Source organism: Lycium ferocissimum, chromosome 5 (assembly GCF_029784015.1).
Source record: "Lycium ferocissimum isolate CSIRO_LF1 chromosome 5, AGI_CSIRO_Lferr_CH_V1, whole genome shotgun sequence".
NCBI classification, from domain to species: domain Eukaryota; kingdom Viridiplantae; phylum Streptophyta; class Magnoliopsida; order Solanales; family Solanaceae; genus Lycium; species Lycium ferocissimum.
This window is the reverse complement of record NC_081346.1, coordinates 13,885,392-13,907,431: the sequence shown is the minus strand read 5'-3', so window position 1 is coordinate 13,907,431 and position 22,040 is coordinate 13,885,392. Positions and strand designations below refer to the sequence as shown.

At 34.1% G+C, this 22,040-nt stretch overlaps 1 protein-coding gene across 1 annotated transcript; it reads left to right on the top strand.

The window, feature by feature from the left end:
• The first annotated feature begins 14,931 nt into the window (after nt 1–14,931).
• Nucleotides 14,932–19,675, top strand: LOC132056117 (abietadienol/abietadienal oxidase). The gene is made up of 9 exons (XM_059448187.1): nt 14,932–15,248; nt 15,340–15,664; nt 15,925–16,074; nt 16,593–16,832; nt 17,368–17,466; nt 17,574–17,652; nt 18,086–18,207; nt 18,320–18,447; nt 19,448–19,675. The coding sequence occupies exons 1-9, from the start codon at nt 14,947–14,949 to the stop codon at nt 19,533–19,535; spliced, it is 1,533 nt and encodes a 510-aa protein (XP_059304170.1). The 5' UTR covers nt 14,932–14,946; the 3' UTR covers nt 19,536–19,675.
• Nucleotides 19,676–22,040: the final 2,365 nt, after the last annotated feature.

Genomic DNA, 22,040 nt, shown 5'->3' with positions numbered 1-22,040 from the left:
ACATTAGAATAGCAAAATTCATACCTTTACTTGAATTTCCGACTTGCCGCAAACGTGCACCTTACTCCAAACTAATTGTATCACGCCAAGGCGTCTTGAGTAGTCTACAATATGGAAAGAGCATGATTTTTGGATTGGAAACAAAGCAAGAAATTTTTTTTTTTGTTGAAGTGAAATGGGTTCGGCGGAGAGCCTCCAAATGGGCGATCTTAAATTTTTTTTTTTGTTCTATGATTTTTTTCTTGAACATTCCATGGCCAAGCTTGCATATATATCTTAATTAAGGGTCATGTGATAATCACACGACCAATTAAAATAAGGCTTGGGCCTAGCTCTTTGTCACACCCCTAGAATTGGGCCTTAATTTTGTTAATTTTTTCTGGCCCAATTCATTAAAATTCTCGTTTTGTAATTTAAACTAATTTCCGAAATTCCAAATTTACCCCCATTTCTCCGGTGTCTTACACCAATAATTTCACAAACAACATAGTCATATCAACAAAGATCAAAATATTGCCTTATTATAACATACAAGTCACAATCATTTCAAAATTTTCCAAATAGGCGAAAAACACGGGATATAACAAACATGATAAGAACTGAAACTGGACATGAGCATGAGCATGAGCATGAGCATGAGCATGGATACATACATACATACATATATATATATATATATATATATATATATATATATAACATGAGTAAAACATGGTAAGTATGGAGAACATTTTATAAACCGACAATAAGATATCACCACGTGGGTACGTGGAGTCTGGTACCTCGCCGGACCAGTAGAGCTCTCATGCCTTGCCAGGGTATAAGGTGGTAACGTGCTTGATGGATCCATTCAGTGTAAAATTAAAGAATCGTCCTATCTGGGCGGAGCGATCCTTGTCCTACGGTGGCTACGTAGTTTCACGCTATCCGAGCCTTCTACAATTGTGCAACTCCCAAAAACATGAACATGATATAATTGGCTAAGAAGCCCATGATTTTCGTGAATTAACTCGTACTTGACTTGTAATCATGATTTCACGAACTAACTTATAAACATGGTTTCATGAAATAGCTTGTATTTAGCATGTATGTATCTTGTATCATGCCATGAAAATAATTATATAATATAGTTGCATGAAAACTTATAGACATGTAGGATATTCTTGAAATAATCATTTTTAGTTAAAAACATATATGCAAGAACCCATGGAATACAAGATATGGTGTTCATGGATTACGGATTGATTCTCAATAATCATATGGAGTTATTAAGAATACAATGATAGAATAATAGCAATCCATACATAATATAATCATGGACATGGACCTAGGGTTGTCATGAGCATGGTATAGAAACCCTAGTTTTCGTAAGGATTCATACTTTATGGATTAAGAGGCGTGGCGAAGAACAATGATGTTTTCACACATAGATAGCAACCCTACATACCTGGTAATGCTCCAAAATTTGAATTAAAGACTTGAACTTTGAAGAAGATTTCCAAAATCTTGAATCTTGAACCTTGAACCTTGAGATGAGTTTTCTTGAAAGCCCTAGGTTAGAAATGATGATTTCTTGTTTAGATTACAAGGATATATATTAGAATTGACTTAGAATGATTAGAATAGGCTTACTTAGTGTTCTTGATGATGGGAGAGGGTAGGGTCGTTCTAGGCTTGAAGGAATGGAAAATAATGATTTGAAATGATATGGACGAATATATACTTGTTGGAAAATTAAATTTTTACGCCCGGTAAAATCTTGGCCGTATTTTGAAAGACGGGCCGTATTTTCTAAATACGGGCCTGAGTTTCCGTGTGGACCGGTGACCGCGCTTTTTCGCAAAATGGCCATAAATCTTTGCACAGATGTCCGTTTGACTCCCATAATATATCATTGGAAAGGTATTTCAAAGATCTACAACTTTCATCAAGAAAGTTTTCCCAAATTCCAAATACGTTTTGAAATACGGGACGTATTTTAAAATTCGGTCCGTATTTTACAATGTAACCTCCAAATGCCAAATTCCAGAATGCTCATAAATCTTAGGTACCAGTTTACGACTTGAAATACGGGTCGTATCTTTTGAAATACGGTCACTTGTTTATGGCGTAAACTCCCATCTTACAACTGAAGAGGAAATTTCAAATTTCCACATTCTTTATCTGGTTTTCTAAGTCTAGGATCATGGTCAAAGCTTAGGTTAAAGGTACGGGGTGTTACAATATCTCCCCTTTGGGATCATTCGTCCTCGAATGATGGGTCATGGTTAAGAATATTGCTGGACATGGTTTGAATACATGATCATGAAAGAAACATGACATAAAACATAAGAGCTTGACATGGTTACATGGGAACATGGTCATGGATCATGAGAACTGAATATGTGATTACATGGAAACATGTATATGGGGAACATGAAATTAAGCAACACCTACATGAATGAGAATCATGAAACTTTTGTCCTCGATTTATGACTAGTGGTTAAGAATCACTACTAATTCTGGAATCTACAAAATTTATGGCGGGACTTCCTTATAATTCAAACCCTCACGACATTTCTCAAATGCCCGCCCAACTAAAGTACCAACACAACTCAATAATTTATCTTAATACGCATGATGTGACATAACGTGATTACTGAATCTTGAATATAGCTAACATAAATACTTGGTATTTGAACACAAGGATATTGGTTGAATGATTATATGATTACTATACAGTGGGGTTTGGAAGAAAAATCATGATAGCACGAATGACAGAGCTGAAATAAATAGGCTAACATGACATGATTACCTGGGCGTGAGATGCATGACGTAGGACATAAATACATGAAGACTGGATGACATGAATACGTGAGTGCTTAACTGTCATGAGATACGAGTACGTGTAAACATGGATATCGTAACATGGGATCTGAATGTCGAAACATGATTGTTGCAATATGAGGGTTGAATACTAAGCGCGGGTAGGATTTGGATACTTAGAGACTTAATCATAGATGTTCGTATGTCACCATGGTAATATGAGATAGGAGTATGACTTAGGCTTTGAATGTAAGCGCAACTCGATGTGAAGGTGACAGACTTGAGTCGTATAACAAGAATATGATCCTAACATAGGGATTCATAAATATCCAGCATAGGCATGACATGAATACGTCGAATCTGAGTAGGATACTCTTGAGATAAGTACTACAAGGTACATGAAAAGATATTTATTTGAATATAGGAATGCACCTTTACTTCGATTATCTTGTTAGTCGTTAATCATGATTATGAATACCTTAGCTCATCTTGCTCATTCTCGTGAGCGAATTATAGAGGACCGAGAGAAAAGGAATTATTGGTACTATTCATACGAGATACTTTGCTTTAGAGAAATGTATATGACATGGTGCATTGTACATGGAGAACGTAACGTGGAACATGCGTACATGGAACGTGATTCATATAAATGAAACGTGAATAGCATGATATGGGGCATGGGACCATAGAGCAGCAACATTGACATGAAGTACATCATAGATGCATATCGTGGCATCGGACTGATTTCATGAGTATTGAGCTAATAATAAGGCATAAGTGTGATTTGTGTGAGATACAATTATAGGCTCACTCTTGGGTACTCGAGAGATAAGGCATGGATAAAGTATTACCTTTAGAACTTAGATGTCTTGAAATGATGGGACATGATTCAACATAGCTTACTCTCTTATCACCCCCGTGAGTAATGCCCTTGTTATAAATAAGGCTCATGAAAGAATGGGTTATAGGCATGAATAATTCAGAGCATATAAGACATGGGTAGAAAGTCTCTTCGAGCATAAAAATGGCATAGGTACTTTGGAAAAGATAAGGGCATCCTTAGTGCCAAGCTATGAGATGGTTTAAAACACTAGCCAAAGAAACATAAGCACGAATTACATAAAATCATGGGTAGGACATCCATCTTGGTTCACCTTCATTATCATATAACAACATCATTGTTACGATACCGCTATAAGTGGGATGCATAATGAAATGGATTGGGGCACGAGTGTGTGGTAACATGGATAACATAATCATAGGGGTCAAGATCATCATGATTTGAAAAGCACTTAGATGCTAGAACATGGACATGAGTATAAAAGCATGATAGATACGTGAGACTGAATGCGGTTTTTAACTTTAGACATGAGCACGCTCGATGTGTGAAATATGAAAGGACATTCCTCGCATAGCTTACTATCGTATGAAGCCTTAATTCTTGTATCTTAAACGCAGTGAGTGTAAAGCTCTAACATGGGCATGATATAGGTACGAAAGGCACGAGTAGAGTACGTACGGGGAATTAGTACCACATAGTACATGAATTACTACGGAATTGGAACCGTTATACCCTTAAAACCCGTTATTCGATCTAGAACTTTATCTCATAACATAATTACCTAGTACTTGATCTCAACAGCATGACAAAAATCACATTCTACGCACCTTATCTTGGCTACATGAAACTATGATCCTCTGACATAATCTCCTTAACACCTATCAACTTACGAAACACATAATCTATATCGGCCCTTTATCACACGATCTCCCCCTTAGTTCAAAGCCGACGTTTAAAGCACATGGATCCTTGAGTTAGCGATAAGTGGTCATCTAGTGGTTCCACTAATTTCCTCTAACATACGACGACTCATTTCTTGGCTTACTTCAAGCAAGTCTTACTTCTCGGGAAAATCGGATTACTTAAATGAACGGGTTTCAAATGTACATAAATGGCATACTAGCTTTGTCAGTTTTGAAGAAAACTCTTTTCTGATAACTCTTAAAGGCTCTTCTTCTGTACCTTGCTCTCTTACTGCTTAGATGGTTTTCTTCTTTCACCAATTTCTATAACTCAAATTTAACTTAAACCCTTTGGGTTCTAACACGCCTTCGGTGTATTCAGATAGTTACCCACTTAATAGTGCTAAATTGACTAAGTAACTTGATGTGCCGCGGATTTGTGGCACATTCGATGCCTTTACTATGGATTTTGGTTGTTCTCAAGTAAGTTTGGTTCATTTTAATGTGTTTTTGTTGTGTTTTAGGAAGGCGATGGCCCAAAAGTAAAAACAAAGAAAAAAGAAAAAATTGCCCAGAAATGAAGATTCAACGGTCCGTCAATCGTCCTTTGAAGCGTCGATAAGTTCAATTTTCCAGTGATGGCCTAAGTTGAAGAGGACAAAGGACGGAGCCATCGACGAAGCGTTAACCTGATCGACGTTTCGTCGTTTGTATTGTCAAACCCAATTGTCTACCAGAAGAAAGAAAGACGGAAGAATCAATGGAGGGTCGGGCGGTCGACGCAGCCATCGAATGGACCATAGAGTCAAGAACCAAAAGATGACGAGAGCATCGACGGTCCGTCGATCATGCTACTAGGGGGCATTTTTCCAATTGTCGATGTGCGTTTTTGAGCTATTTAAAGAACATCTTAGGTTTTTGTACACATCGATTTTTCTCCAACATTTAACACTTTTTCCATTGGTGGATGAGCATTGAATACACCACTTTTGGAGCTTAGTGAAGACAAAGAGATTCCATTCTCACCATCTTTATTACACTTTATAAGCTTTATGTCTCTATTATTGCTTACTACTTTTGTGACCAATATGTGTGAGTAGTTTCTTTAATCAAAGTTGTGGACCCAAATGATCGGTGTTATGTAATGAGTGTCTAACATTATATATATATATATATATAATGGTTTGTGATGTGTTTTATTATTTATCATATTTATTGTTAGTTAGTGGTTGCAAACAACAACTTTGCTTATGCACAAACCCTAGTTTTATTTGGAAAGATGAACTAGGGTTTGAGATTGAAATAAATATAACAAGGACTCGGGCGCTAACCCCCTCATTTAATGAACTCACCAAAAAAAAAAATTAATAGGATAAGATGAATTTATCTTCGGCATATTTAATCGGTTGTACTTGCAACTTTTCTATATTTGGGAAAATCATGAAAAGAAATACTTTCTAACTATTGGAAAATATTAGGAAGTGCATTAGAGATTATGTGCATACAAAGCCACCACCCATTAGAAATATATCATATTGATACTCCATATAGCTATACAACATCTAATCACATTGTCGGGGACACAACTTTGGTTCTTTTAATCCAAACAATTTCCAAATATCTTCAAAATAGCGAATACAAACCAAAACCACTTTTTCTACACTAGTCTTGAATAGAACTAAAGTCTTTAGAGATTAGTAACATATATAATGAGTACTTATTTCACACTTGTATTCCAAATGAAGGAGATTTGACCCCAACCTAGTTGGGTTACTATATTTGACACCGACCGCCTTACGCCATAATGTAGGCGTAATTTGAGCGTATCATAACTCAAATCGTACTTCTACTAACTCTGCTGAAAATTTCTAATTCAAATCGTATCTATTTAAACTTACTTACTATGCTTCTGTTAACCACTTGCTAGCATCATATTCTCTAATTAACTTCTGCGAGTACTAAAGTGAAGCATAAGGTTATTTCTAACTTTTCCTCCTTATCTGACTCTATTTTGAGGTTGTATACTATCTTTCTGAACTATAGACATGGATCGCACTTAGGAAAATTTCATCTGTCTCAAACAAGGATTTGGAACAACTAACCCCAAACTCCTTATACACTTTCAAAATTATATCAAACTATCCTCATTGGTTATAAATACTTAATCACATAACCTAAGGGGGAATTGTCATATCTTTTATCTCATAGTAATATCTGCTTCTTGTAGTAACTTACTAACGTCATACTCTCTAGGTCTGATCTGAATAAGCTTAAATAATTTAAAACTAACTCTAAAAAAATTCAATATCGTCTGCTCGTGGTTTTCTTATCGCATCAGTCCCTTCATAGTCATGTGCATAGATCATATGGCAAAAATATATATATATATATATCCTTGAAAAAGTCGAGACTTTCTAGTATTACAGGTGGTTGGCTCTTAGGCTATTTCCTGCTCAAAACTACCGTGGACAATTTATGTCTACTGCGGTTAACTTCATAACATGCTACCTCGTGGGGTCTTAAATATGAACCATCACCCTTATACTATAGCTCCATGGTTAAAGAGTCCAAATAAACTTACTTCATAGGGTATATAACCTACGTGTGCTACCATACCGAAATTTGTTTTTCAAATAGTACTAACACCTGATAAACACACCATGCACTATTTGACAAGTCTTGGGTCTCGAATTTCCTTCTAGCCGCTTACACATTTGATACATTCGAATTCGATGGAAAAATCAATGTTACTTACTCTCTTTAAGCTTCATGACACGAATTAGAATAATTCACGATAACTCCATCGAAAGCAACACATCGATAATGATTAGATTTACATCTTCCTCATACATTGAGACGTGGCGTATTCGGTAGAACGGGGAAAACAACACACGAGTCCGAGTAATTTACGAAACATAGCTCTATTGCGCGATCTAGAGTTGAAAGAAGTGAGACAATCTTAAATGTCTTGGTGGTTAATCTTTTATATGTGTGGGTGCCACACACATATAAAAGTGACTCCCGATACGGTTTCATAGACTCCCTGAGACACTTGAACCTAGGGCTCTGATACCAAGCTTTGTCACGCCTCGAACCATGACCTGGGCGAAACACGACACTCGGTGCCTTACTGCATGTGACCGAGCGAACCACATGGCTTGCTGAATCATCATGAGGCATAACATGCGCGGAATATAACGTGAATGCATGATGAGCCCTTATAAGACGTAATAATGTCATAATACTTTATAAAAATTCTTGTTTAAATATGAGTGCGGAAATAACATGAATGAGCCAAAATGGCTATACGACTCCAAATGTACGAAATAAAATAAATTACTTGTCTAGTCTATGAAACCTCTATCATGAAGTACGACTAGAAAACATACTTTATCGGGACAAGGCCCCCGATACCTTAGATGCATAACTAATCATAAAGCAAAAAGTTGACTAAACCCCGAATGAGATGGGGCTCACCAATAAGGCGATACGAATGTTGTCCCTGCGAGCGGATGTGTCGTCCCGATAAATGCGAGCCCCAGAAACAATAGAAAGGGAACGTCGGCATTAAATGTCGGTATGTAAATGCAATGAAATAACATGGGACAATAACATGATAAGGGGACATGAGCATGAGCATGAGCATGGATACATACATATATACATATATATATATATACAACATACGCATATATATATATATATACATGGGATACGGGGATATATATATATATACATACATACATATATATATATATATATATACTTACGTGACATATATATATATATATATACATACATAGTACATATATATATATATATATATATATATATATATATATATATATATATATATATATATATATATATATATATATATATATATATATATATATATATATATATAAAACATGGTAAGTAGGGAGAACATTTTATAAACCGACAATAAGATATCACCACGTGGGTACGTGGAGTACGGTACCTCACGGGACTAGCGAGCCCCCATACCTTGCCAAGGTATAAGGTGGTAACGTGCTGATGAATCCGGTCGGTGTAAAATTAAGGAATCGTCCCATACGGGTGGAGCGATCCTTGTCTTACGGTGAGTACGTAGTTTCAGGGTATCTGAGCCTTCTCGATAATTTGTGCAACTCCCAAAAACATGAACATGATATAATTGGCTAAGAAGCCCATGATTTTCGTGAATTAACTTGTACTTGACTTGTAATCATGATTTCACGAAATAACTTGTAAACATGGTTTCATGAAATAGCTTGTATTTAGCATGTATGTATCTTGTATCATGGCATGAAAGTAATTATTTAATGTAGTTGCATGAAAACTTGTAGACATGTAGGATATTCATGAAATAATCATTTTTAGCTAAAAACATGCATGCAAGAACCCATGAAATACAAGATATGGGTTTTCATGGATTACAGACTGATTCTCAATAATCATATGGAGTTATTAAGAACACAATGATAGAATAATAGCAATTCATACATAATATAATCATGGACATGGACCTAGGGTTGTCATGAGCATGATATAGAAACCCTAATTTTCGTAAGAATTCATACTTTATGGATTAAGAGGCGTGGGGAAGAACAATGATGTTTTCACACATAGATAGCAACCCTATATACCTGGTAATGCTCCAAAACTTGAATTAAAGACTTAACTTTGAAGAAGATTTCCAAAACCTTGAATCTTGAACCTTGAACCTTGAGATGGGTTTTCTTGAAAACCCTAGGTTAGAAATGTTTCTTGTTTAGATTACAAGGATATATAGTAGAATTGATTGGAATTATTAGAATAGGCTTACCTTGGTGTTCTTGATGATGGGAGAGGGTAGGAGGTCGTTCTAGGGCTTGAAGGAATGAAAAATAATGATTTGAACTGATATGGATGAATATATACTGTTCTGAAAAATTAAATTTTACGCCCAGTAAAATACTGGCCGTATTTTGAAAGATGGGCCGTATTTTGAAATACGGTCCGTATTCTGTGTGGACTGCACTACGGCTCTTCAGTAAAATGGCCATAAATCTTTGCACAAATGTCCGTTTGACTCCAATAATATATCGTTGGAAAGGTATTTCAAAGCTCTACAACTTTCATCAAGAAAGTTTTCCCAAATTCCAAATACATTTTGAAATACAAGCCGTATTTCAAAATACGGTTCATATTTAACAATGTAACCTCCAAATGCCAAATTCTAGAATGCTCAGAAATCTTTGGTACTAGTTTACGACTTGAAATACGGGCCGTATATTGAAATACGGTCACTGTTCATGGGCGTAAACCCTCATCTTACAACTAAAGAGGAAATTCCAAATTCCCACATTCTTTATCTGATTTTCTAAATCTAGGATCATGGTCAAAGCTTAGGTTTAAGATACGGGTGTTACAGTTTGATTTCCTCACAAAACTTCAACGTGCTTTAGAGTGAAAATGCATATTCAAACATAATTTTCAGCTTTCAAATACTTTTTCTTAACTTCAAATACTATTTTTCCCCAAATATCACTGAATCCATGGCAAATACATATTATAAACGAGGTATGATTTTTGACCGTTTAAAAGTCACATAATTTTCAACAACAAAATAAGTTTGACTATTTTAACCCACTGACAAAATTAGAACTGTAGAGAAGTGCCAGAAATCTAGGGTAGTTGTGCTGCTTTTCTGTCCCTAGGTTGACTATTACAGTGGCTCCTGTAATTTCATATACTATTACTAGTAGTTGTAATATTTATTGAAAGTCATCGCCTCACCTTGCCAAAAAGATTCAAGAAATGACATTTTTCTATTTGCATATGTCGGGATTGTTCCTAACAAAGCAAAAACAATTTCTCCTCAAACATTAATGACAAAGCTAGCGATCTAAAGGTAGGGTTGAAGCATTCATCATATTATTATCATCCTATATATATTTACTACTATATATATTATGGGGCTCGACAGCACTTGACTAGTCCAAACCTCGAGCCTTTAAAAACAACCAAAGGTTACATAACTTGAAGGAGAAGAGAATAAAATTGGGAATGTAACAAAAGAAAGTCAAAAGTATAGATCTTAGCTCTTAAGACTGGATGAATAATTAAAATTAAAGAAATCAGATTAGAAAACTCAAACTGGATCATATACTAATATCTAACTTTTCTACAACTTGAAGTTTTTTTATCCTGGTCTTTTGCTCCGACACAACATGAAAATTTTCATTTTTATCGACTCATCTTAAAAGAATATCTCTATACAATTGTATCCGTAGGTGTAATACAACAATCAATGAAGTAAGCGAAAATCATGGAAGATCATATTTAAAATTTTAGAAGAGACAAAAATATTAGGTGATTTCATCTATAGTCTTTAAGTTTTGGTGACCAGAGTTATCTATGCGTGTGAGAGATAATATATATCCAATAAAATAGTTAAGGAAACTAATTCAAATATATATTATCACCATAAAAAAAGAAAATCCATATAATTAGATTATTTCAAAGCTTAACTGCGTGCTTGCACTATAGTGGGGATGGAATAGAAAGATGAATAACTTATTGAAATCGATCAAATTATGCGAATGATGTAAATTTTTGAGCCCGGAACTTTTTTAACCCAAAAAATAACGTTTGGAATCAAACTAACCCTTTTTTAAAAAAAAGGAACCAAACTAGGCTTCACGCACAGAATCTGAGCGTGAAAGGGCTAAAGTGTACATTTACACTTTGGTCCTCTGTGCGTGAAATCCTGTTTTCCCCGACTCCAACCTTTGTTCTTTGGAAATCAAACTCAAAATTAAGCTTTTTCTCGTACTTTGACCGAAGATTAGTCACGTTTCAAAACACCGGAATATAAATATTTTATATAGAACTTAATATTTTTTTTAGCATAAAATAATGTCGGCTCATTACATCAAGTATACATTTATGTTTGGATCGTCGTGTTAGGGGTTGTAAAGTGCCTTGAAGTAAGTTTGGAAACTTGTTATCTTTTAAGTTTTAGGGGTTGTAAACTTGTATTTACACCCCATGCTTGATTTGACTACACGCCATGCATGCCAATTTCAGCTTTTTTATGTCACATAAAGGATCGATTTGACAATACATCATGCATGCCAATTTTAGTTTTTTTATGACACATAAAGGACCGATTTGGCAATACAGCATGCATGCCAATTTCAGTTTTTTTATGATACATAAAGGACCGATTTGACAATACAATGATGTATTATTTGACCATTTTATTAGACATTAGTTCATATTGTGCAACATTTCAATGCGCAATACAAGTGTATTTATACCCCATGCTTGATTTGACTACACGCCATGCATGTCAATTTCAGCTTTTGTATTACACCTAAAGGACCGATTTAACAATACAATGCATGAAATGATGAAAACAGTGACTATTGCGCAACATTTCAATGCGCAATAGGGATCAATATGGATCTATTTAAGAAGAATGTTGGAAGAGGTAAAAACTCATCCATTTCATAAGTTTAAGTCTCTTAAGTCATTCAAAAAAACCTCTTTTAAGTCATTCAAAAAAATAATAATCAAACTTCATACAAAAAATGGCTCAAGATATTCCATCAGTTAGGGTTTCACTATTTTGGGATGGTATTATCCTTGATGCAATAATACAGTTCGTTAGAATAAAAGACCAAAAGTTCATGTTAAATGTCCACTTGAAATGTCTTATGAATCACTAGTCACTTACAGACATGAAAAAATGAACATTAGTCCGGATGAGTATGAAATCTCTATAATAGGCAGATATCCAGGTCGTGGAGCGGTTTGAGGATAGGACAAGGCAGGCCAGAGCCATATTAGTCGAGGACGGAACATGGATGCCAAAGCCCTACAAAAAGATGGAGCACTATAGAAGAAAAGCAGAGGGTCATCGCATGACTGAGTATGACATCGTTCAATGAGTGTATGAAGTTAGAACGGGTTGTTACGACGGTAAAGGAGGAAATAAACATATCGTTACTCAGCGTACAAGATCATGCACTTGTGGTAAGTGGCAAACGTACCACATGCCATGTTCTCATGCAGTCAAGTGCTTTGAGAGAATGGCCAGAAATGTAACTGATTATGTGGCGGGGGAATATAAGGTCGTAAATTACCTTAAAGCATATTCAGGCCACTTCCATCCCCTTGGTAATCAAGCTTATTGGCCAGCCGCGCCGTTTTCTATGGTTGCGAACAAGGAGCATATCCGTAAATTGGGAAAAAATAAGCTAACCCGTTATCCCAATCAAATGGATGTTAGAGAAAACACTTACTCTCGTAAGTGCTCGACATGTAAGCAATTTGGGCATGATAAGAGTTCACGTGGGCCAAACTCCCGTGGTGGCAGCACATTTGGAAGTAGAAGAGTGTCTAGAACTTGATTTTTTTTTTTTTAAGTATATTGTAATTTAATGATGTATTTTGTTGCTAATAGAATGAAATATTTTTCAATTATTATGAACCTCTCGTATTGGATGGATTATTTTTAAATATTATATTTATTTTTGCACATTCAAAAGGTGCGGATTACACAATACAATAACAAAATAAAAAAGACATAAACGAAAAAAACAACCTAATACAAAGCAGAGTAATTTTTTCTTTTCTATCTTTCTTGAACCAGAAAAGTACTTTCATAGCTTTGGGAGTAAAACAAAAGAGATTAATCAAAATCCTATAAAATATGACACTTAAACCTAAATATAACAAGTTTTCAAACTTACTTTGGAGCACTTTACAACCCCTAAAACGACGATCCAAATGTATATGTATACTTGATGTAATGAGCTGATATTATTATGCGCTAAAAAAAACATTAAGTTCTATATAAAATATTTATATTCCGATGTTTTGAAATGTGACTAATCTTCGGTCAAAGTACGAAAAAAAACTTAAAGATAACAAGTTTTCAAACTTACTTCGAGACACTTTACAACTCCTAAAACGACGATCCAAACATATATGTATACTTGATGTAATGAGCCGACATTATTTTACGCTAAAATAAATATTAATTTCTATCTAAAATATTTATATTCCGGTGTTTTGAAACGTGATTAATCTTCTGTCAAAGTACGGAGAAAAGCTTAATTTTGAGTTTGATTTCCAAGGAATAAAGGTTGGCGTCAGGGGAAAGAGGATTTCATGCACAGATTCAGTGCGTGAAGCCTAGTTTGATTCTTTTTTTTTAAAGGGTTAGTTTGGTTCCAAACGTTATTTTTTGGGTTAAAAATGTTCGGACTCGTAAATTTTTGCATCATCACCAATAAAAAACCATTAAGAAAAATCAACTATTTTTCTTACAAAAGGTACGTTTTGCAGCATCAGACTGCTCCGCTGTCCTCGTCCTCCTCCCTTAAAAGGGAAAAATCTATTGTGAGAGTAAACAATTGATGCTTAATTAATTTCTTTTGTTACCAATAAATACTACTACGTATATGTTATTATTTCCAATACCAATAAGTAATGATATTAAGCGACAATTCTGAGATCTGCAGGCTACAAAAATGGAAAACTTTCAGATTAAACTATGATAATTCACAGAAAACTTGAGTCCCAATTATTAAACTCTGGCTTGAGAAATGCAAGGGAGAACAAAAAGAAGCAAATCTCACTTGGGAAGAGATCTAGGCTGATTATTGTCTAAAATTTAAAAAAGAGAATAAAAATCTGAAGCTCAGATTATAACTAAAAGAATGGGATCATATCTAACAGCAAAAGAATGTGAAGAATACTTTCTTTAATAACATAACTAACTATGATGATGAGTTGACAAAAAAAAAAACTTTAGTTTTTGTTATTCCTCAATACAATTATATGGTGTGAAATTCCTATATTACTTGAGCTGCAAATAATACTTCAGACGTGGGTCTACAGATCTTGGGTCAACGAACGCTTATTTGCCCTTCACACCACCATCTTTTGTTTGTATTTGGCTTTATTTCTCCATTATTTATTTAATTTAAAATTAAAATAAAAGTATTAATAATGCATTAAGCAATTCATTTTCTACGGGTAAGGATTGTGGTGAAGTGGTAAGCAGCAACAGAGTCAGAATTTGAACTTATACCAACATTTTTAATTTAATTTCTTACACATTTAGTGAAATTTTTAATACAAAGATTTGAACTAAAATTTTTGGGTTCGGCCGAACCCCTATATGGCTTCTAGCTGCGTCTTTGGTGGTAAATACTCATTCATCCTTAACCACAAATCTCGGATTCTAGCCGAGGCATCTTTATTAGGGAGCGTTTTACTCCTGTGTGGAACATTTCAGGACAAATCCAGATTTAATCAGTCCACAATGTCGATACCGAACACCTGGTAAGAAGAAATAAAAAAAGAATTTTCTGATTAGACTTAGGCAAATAATTATGAATGTCAACTTCCATTCAACTCTTCTCCTTATCATTAGCAGATGGCTTTTTCTCTCAGAGTCTCATAATTCCTTCTGTTCCCTCTGTAATGGAAATTTGTTCCGAATTTTGGGTGTTAATCATCAGCACTCTGTTTTTTCTTGTATTCATCATTCAATACAAGAAGGCAAAATCCCAAATAGGAAATGTGAAGAAATTTCCTCCTGGAAGAAGAGGCTGGCCAATTATTGGTGACAGCTTCAATTGGTATAATGCTGTTGCCAGTTCTCATCCCCCTTGTTTTGTTGAACAACAAGTTCAAAAGTAAGTTATCAAAAAAAAAACACCCTTTTTTTTTTGAATTTCATTACACCAAATCCTATGTTTTCTTTTTCTAACATAAATTTCTGAACAGGTATGGGGAGATATTCTCATGTAGCTTACATGGTAAATGGGCTGTGGTATCAGTGGACCCTGTTTTTAACAAATTTGTAATGCAAAATGAAGGGAAATTATTTCAATCAAGTTATCCAAAATCTTTTAGAGATTTAGTGGGGAAGAATGGAGTGATCACAGCACAAGGAGAACAACAGAGGAAACTGCACTCTATTGCTTCCAATATGATGAGATTGGACAAGCTTAAGTTCCATTTCTTGAAGGATATACAAAGGGTTATTCAAGAAACCTTGAACAATTTTCAAGATAATGAGGTTATTCTTCTCCAAGATGTTTGCAGAAAGGTATGTTAATTACAACCCTTTCATAAAAGCGAGGAGGATCCAGAATTTTAAGTTTATGAATTCTGGAAAAAATAGCTTACTCGATTTTGAAAAATTTATTTGTACATATTAAGTGAAATTCTTAATAGAATTTTAGCCAAAGCTACTGAACTATGTTGAACTCGTAGCCAAAACTCTAGCTCCGCCCCTGCATATAAGTTCATTATGTTTAGCTTCTTGTTTGATGAAAAGTGGAAACAAAACATTGAAATAATTTTCAGCTAGCCATTAATTTGATGGTTAATCAACTGCTGGGAGTGTCAAGTGAATCAGAGGTGAATGAGATGGCTCAGTTATTCTCCGATTTTGTGGATGGATGCCTCTCTGTTCCAATCAATATGCCTGGTTTTGCTTACCATACTGCTATGAAGGTAACATAATTCAAGTTTTAGAGTATGTTTGGTATGAGGGAAAATATTTTCTGAAATACTTTTTCCAAAACACAATTTTCCTGCGTTGGGTTCCACAAAATATTTGTCATAAAAAGTGGAAAAAATGAATTTTCTCACTTTTCAGCGATGTCATTTTCCTGCACGACTATTTATATATAATTCTAATAAAATTCGTCAAAACACTATCGGATTTGCTACCACACATTATATCAAATTTTGATAAATATTTTTTCGGAGCTTCATTCTTCAGCTAAACACTGGCAAAACATTTTCCAGGAAAATATTTTCCGGAAAGAAGTCATACTTTCAAAAACATTTTCCAGAAAATGACGTCCATCCTACCAAACACACCCTTAGGATACAAATTTGCTCAATTGTTTTCTAGGTTGTTAATCTTGCATTATTTGTGGGAATTGCACCCTTTAAGATAATAGATAGTTGAAAAGCCATTATAGAATTAATGATGAAGTGTGTCTCATATCTTATTAATTGAATAGGCAAGGGAGAATATTATAATCAAGATAAACAAGTTAATTGAGAAACATAGAAAGCAAACATCCAGTGGAAATGGGAATGGTGTGATTTATAGACTGCTGGAGGAAGACAGCTTACCAGATGAAGCTGTTGCTGATTTCATTATAAACCTCTTGTTTGCTGGGAATGAGACTACTGCTAAAACCATGGCATTTGCTGTTTATTTCCTGACTCAATGTCCCAAGGCCATGAAGCAATTACTGGTACATAATCTGCATTAATTCCCTTTTACAAAAGAATGGCAATCATTGTGTTGAATATTTTATGAATATAATGTCACTCTAAAAAGATTATATGCACCGATAACATAGAGAATTATATCGTTAGCAGCAGTGGCGGAATCACTATTAATTTATACTCTTTCAGTAGAAAAATACGTTGTGTAGATAGACAACTTTTTTTTCTTTATGTATATATTGATTCCTCTTAACTTTTTTATGTATTTAAATTTTTATATTTTCAAACCTTTAATAAAAATCCTGCCTTTGGGGCTAATTAGCAGAAGTTAAGTGGTGATACCAAGTTATTATTATATTTTTTTTAGGTTACCTTATTAGATTTGTACGAAATATTACATGGTATTATTGGTCAACTTAACTTGATGATGTAAGAAAATTATATATTGTCCGTGCACAAAACTTAAAATCAAAAACTTTATAAAAAAATTGCAACAAATATTGTGCAAGTTATACCAAGCTACTGGAAAATTTAATTTTTGTCTTGTGTCCCTAAGGATAGAATGAGCAAGAGAGCTTTAGAAATCAGAACGGTAGCATCTTTGATAGTGAGGAGATGCTCACTTGGCAAGATTACAAAGCCATGCCTTTTACTCAATGTGTAAGTACTACCTCTTCCTTTTTGGATATCATTTTATCTTTTATTTTTTTCCTCTTTCATGATTAGCACCTTTTTGATCTTATGAAAAAACTTGTATATATTGACAGGTGATAGATGAAACTCTTAGGCTTGGAGGTATTGCAATATGGTTGATGAGAGAAGCCACGAATGATGTTGTATATGGAGGTATGTCTAGTTTTATCTCAATCCATAGAGAATTTCACATTTATTATTCAAAATTATTACTAGTGTGAGTGGAAATATTGCATCAAATAAATGAAAATGTATCTATCTCTAATAAATTATGCTTTTGTATATTGACTAGCCATTATAAATATTTTTAACCGAGCAGTCAGATGTTAACATCCTCTAAAGATAGTCTCTCATATATGTACTTTTTTCTAATAACTTAAAACTTTTATATAAAGGTGGTTCACATAATTTAACCGAGTGGAATTCCCTCACTTTATTCTAGTTACCATATTTGTCACCTAACATTCAAATCGCATTTCAAAATATTATTCATTAATTTTTTTTAGAAGAATAACATTATTTTGTATGAAAAACATTTACTCCCAATTTTACACAATATTTACTTTGTGTTCTTTTATGGGTGTAGATTATGTTATCCCAAAAGGGTGCTTTGTGGTTCCATTTCTCTCATCAGTTCATCTAAATGAGAGCATCTATGATGATCCTAGAATGTTCAACCCTTGGAGATGGAACAATCCTGATAACCAGGTTAGCCATTTATATAACCTACATTTTCAACCATTTTTTGGTTATTTTTGTAACATTAGCTATGTACTGATGAAATTATTTTCCTTACGTGAAATCATAATTGCAAAAAAAGGAAAAAAGAAATTGGAGAGGTGGCCCATTTTTTACCCCATTCGGAGGAGGGGGGCGCTTTTGTCCTGGTGCTGAATTGGCTCGTCTTCAAATTGCACTATTTCTTCATTATTTTGTCACTACTTTTAGGTACGTGCTTGATTTCTCTTATTACTTTCAGTCGATATGATCACAAAATTTGGACATTACTTTACATATTTGTACATAGGAGTGTAATACAATCAAAGAGCATGATCGGATCATACGATATCAAAATATGGGGTATAAAAAAAAGCTAATTTTGTACTCATATGATGCGATTGTTCCTATTGGAAAAAGGTTTGAAGGGAAACAATGTTTTCCTTTTCATATTTAAGGTCTCAAAACTTTATTTGGTCTTTATACTATTTACTTAATTGATATAGTAGTTTAATAACTAGCATAGAATGAATAGATAATTACAGATGCCGCTTCTAAAATAGTTTCTCTTTCGAGAAATGAACTGTTTATTTATATTTTAATCTAATTCAACTTTAATTTTAACGTGGAATTTATACAGGATCGTTAATCTTTCTTTCCCACCTCCCATAGTGTTTTTTTTTTTGTTTTATTTTTATTTTATTTAACTTTTCAAATGGATAACTCTTAGACAACGATAAATTAGAAGTTAAAATTGTAAAAGTAATTAACGATCATGTTTGCAAGAAAACCTCTTCAATATAATACTTTTCATTTCTTTCTTTTGTGGCCAATTGTTAAGTTCTATTTTTGATTATACATCTGATAATATGATTAACTTGAGAAAAATAAAACAATACCAGGCCACCTTGATCTAAATGAATGAAAATGATATGCACCCAAGGATGTAACCTAGTGATCATCAATTAATGAAATGGGATGAGAACCATGAGATCTCAGGTTCAAATTCTAGCTAGAGACTAACAACAGTACTAGGTGATTTTTTTTTTCATTTGTCTAAACTTTGGTGGACAGAGTAACCCAATACACATCTTAGTCGGAGATAGTAGATTGATATCCGATATAATAGTCGATGTGTAAGCAAATTGCCCGAACACCATCGTCATAAAAAGATGAAGGAAAATAAGGTCTAATTTTCTTCCTAGCAAATTGAATGATTATTGAATTGCAGGTGGAAGCAACTCAAGGAAGATCGCATGTCTTTCTTTCCATCTGCTCGTTTGGTCAATGGCTTCCAGATGCAATTAACCAGAAAATAATTAAGCCCCCACACAATGTATTATTGCTTTGATGTTTATCAAATTCCAATTTGCAATTAATCATGTACTCTCTAACTATTTGTTTGTTTATTTTCATGTTGTGTAAAATCATGTTATAATAAAAATCGAATTTAATTGTCCATAGTGTGATTTCTTTGTAAAAATTAATGTTCAGAGTCGTAATTCTTGTGTACTGGTTCAAGTGATTCCATGTGAAATATGCCACAATTTTCTGCTATTGTTAAGCCTAACATTATTTGTAGTGAAAGTGAAGAAAAACAAGACTCCAACAACATCATGTGACGTGCGCAACTTAGAGTTAATGGTATAATTAATGCTAACAATAAATGTATGAAGTTTGTTGCCATTTTGAGCAATAGTTTTGTTTGTAGTATTAAGTTAGCTTAAACTAAATTGCCAATCTCTTATTGACATTCTTCTGGTGGCGTTATATACTTTTCAAAAAATTTGGGTAGAAATTACAGAAGATGCAAAAGCGAAATTCTTGAACGCTTATAAGATACTTACTATATAGTATATACAATTCCAATACTAGGTTTTTTTAGCTTGTGAAAATATCACCCATCAAACTCGGCCAAGTTTACTAGGTTAACGATCCGGCTAAGTTTGAATAGATATTTATTAGGCTTAATGCATATGCAGCCCTCTAAACTTGCACTTTTTTTTTGCTTTTCATTTTGACACCTCAACTAAGCGTTGTTCCTATTGAACTCCTAAACTCATCCTCAAGTGTGTCTATCAAATACAATCCGACTTAAATAGCATTTTCAACTAGTAGATATGAACCCACTTCTTTGAATATCTAAGCATACTATTACAAAACTAGCTAGCCATCTGCTCAATGGACCATCTTAAACCCAAATTCCATATATTTTTCTTCATTTTCATAAACTTCAAATAAGATTGTTTTCTGTAAAGTGTAAACCCCATGTAGTTTATATTACTAAATCGAATACCCAATAACAAAATCTTTAGAATATTTTCAATTATTTGACTACCTAAATGCAACAAAACAGTAACACCTATTAGAAATCAATTCAATCAATGATCAACCAAAAAATCGTGGCACATGAACTGGAAGTTGGTAATTAAGTAAGAAAATGACACTAATGAAACTAATTGGATATCTGCTCGCGCATACAAAGAATAATTCTATCCTATTGCAAAGTTTGCTATGTAAGTCAGATTGTGTTTATGTAAGTCAGATTGTGTTTGATAGACACACTTGAGGGCGAGTTCGGGGGTTGATAGGAGCAATGACTTGGTTGAGGTGCCAAAACGGAAAAAAGGTGTAAGTTTAGGGGGTTGCATATGCATTAAGCCTATTTATTAACTCTACCTACCTATATTGATATCAACTCAAATTAAGTCATCCAAAAGTTGTGCTGATTTGAAGTTAAAGTATATAGTCTATGAAATAGTAAAAAGTATTTTTTACCGACACACAAAGAAAATAGGATCTATGAGAAACCTTATTGAAATATTTAAATATTTTTTGTTTAATTTGTTATATATAACCATAATACAGTGTAAAAAATTATTAATTTTATTTGGTAATTAAATAATTGAAAAAGCGTCAAAACTGCCTTAAAGTAACGGAATTAAACAACATCATCCCCCGTCAAATCAGTCTTGCATCGACCCTTGTTGTTACCATTGCCCTTTTGAACTAACAAACCCTCATTATTATTTTTATTTCATCTTTAATTGATATTTTTCATCACAAATGATGTGCCACTTGTCCTGATTACATTAACGCGAACTATATTACCCTTACAGTGTATGCATGATTTAATTTTGCCCATATACTATTTGTATGATTCAAGTTTGCCTCCGGCCCTCGTCTCCCACCATCACCTCTCCTACCATGTGCCCTTGATTAAACACACCCCCCCCCCCCCCCCCCCAAAAAAAAAAAACAAAACAACCAACTCATCACCCACTTCCATATCATATACATTACATTACAATGCACAACGAAAAAATGTAGGCTAAGTAGCCTCTTAAACTTGACACGTTTGATAAACGAGTTAACGGTCAAAAACACACTTAAATTATCACTTTCTTTATATTAAAACACATATTGATGCTGAGTTGGCCAAATATTGAAATCAATCGACAACAGGCGCATGGAGGCCAACTCATTTCTCTGAGTAGCATTTTATTTGTAAAGTGAATGATAAGTTCACCAATGGATTGAAACTTAAAAATGTAATGCTGAGTGGAAGGAAAGTCCTGTAACATATATAGTATTTTGGTAGCTTATGACTGAAAATTGCATCAATGTTTCACTGAAACATGCCAGTACTCTAAACATGTTTGGTCTTCTCTGCTGAACTGATTGGGTTATTCTAGACCTATAGGTGATTGGAACCACGAAATACAATGGCTTTTACAAAGGATGGGTAATAGCAGGCCAAGAGCCAGCATACTGGGGTTCTGTTTTGCAGCAGCAATTTATCATACATGGGCTGAGCGAAATGG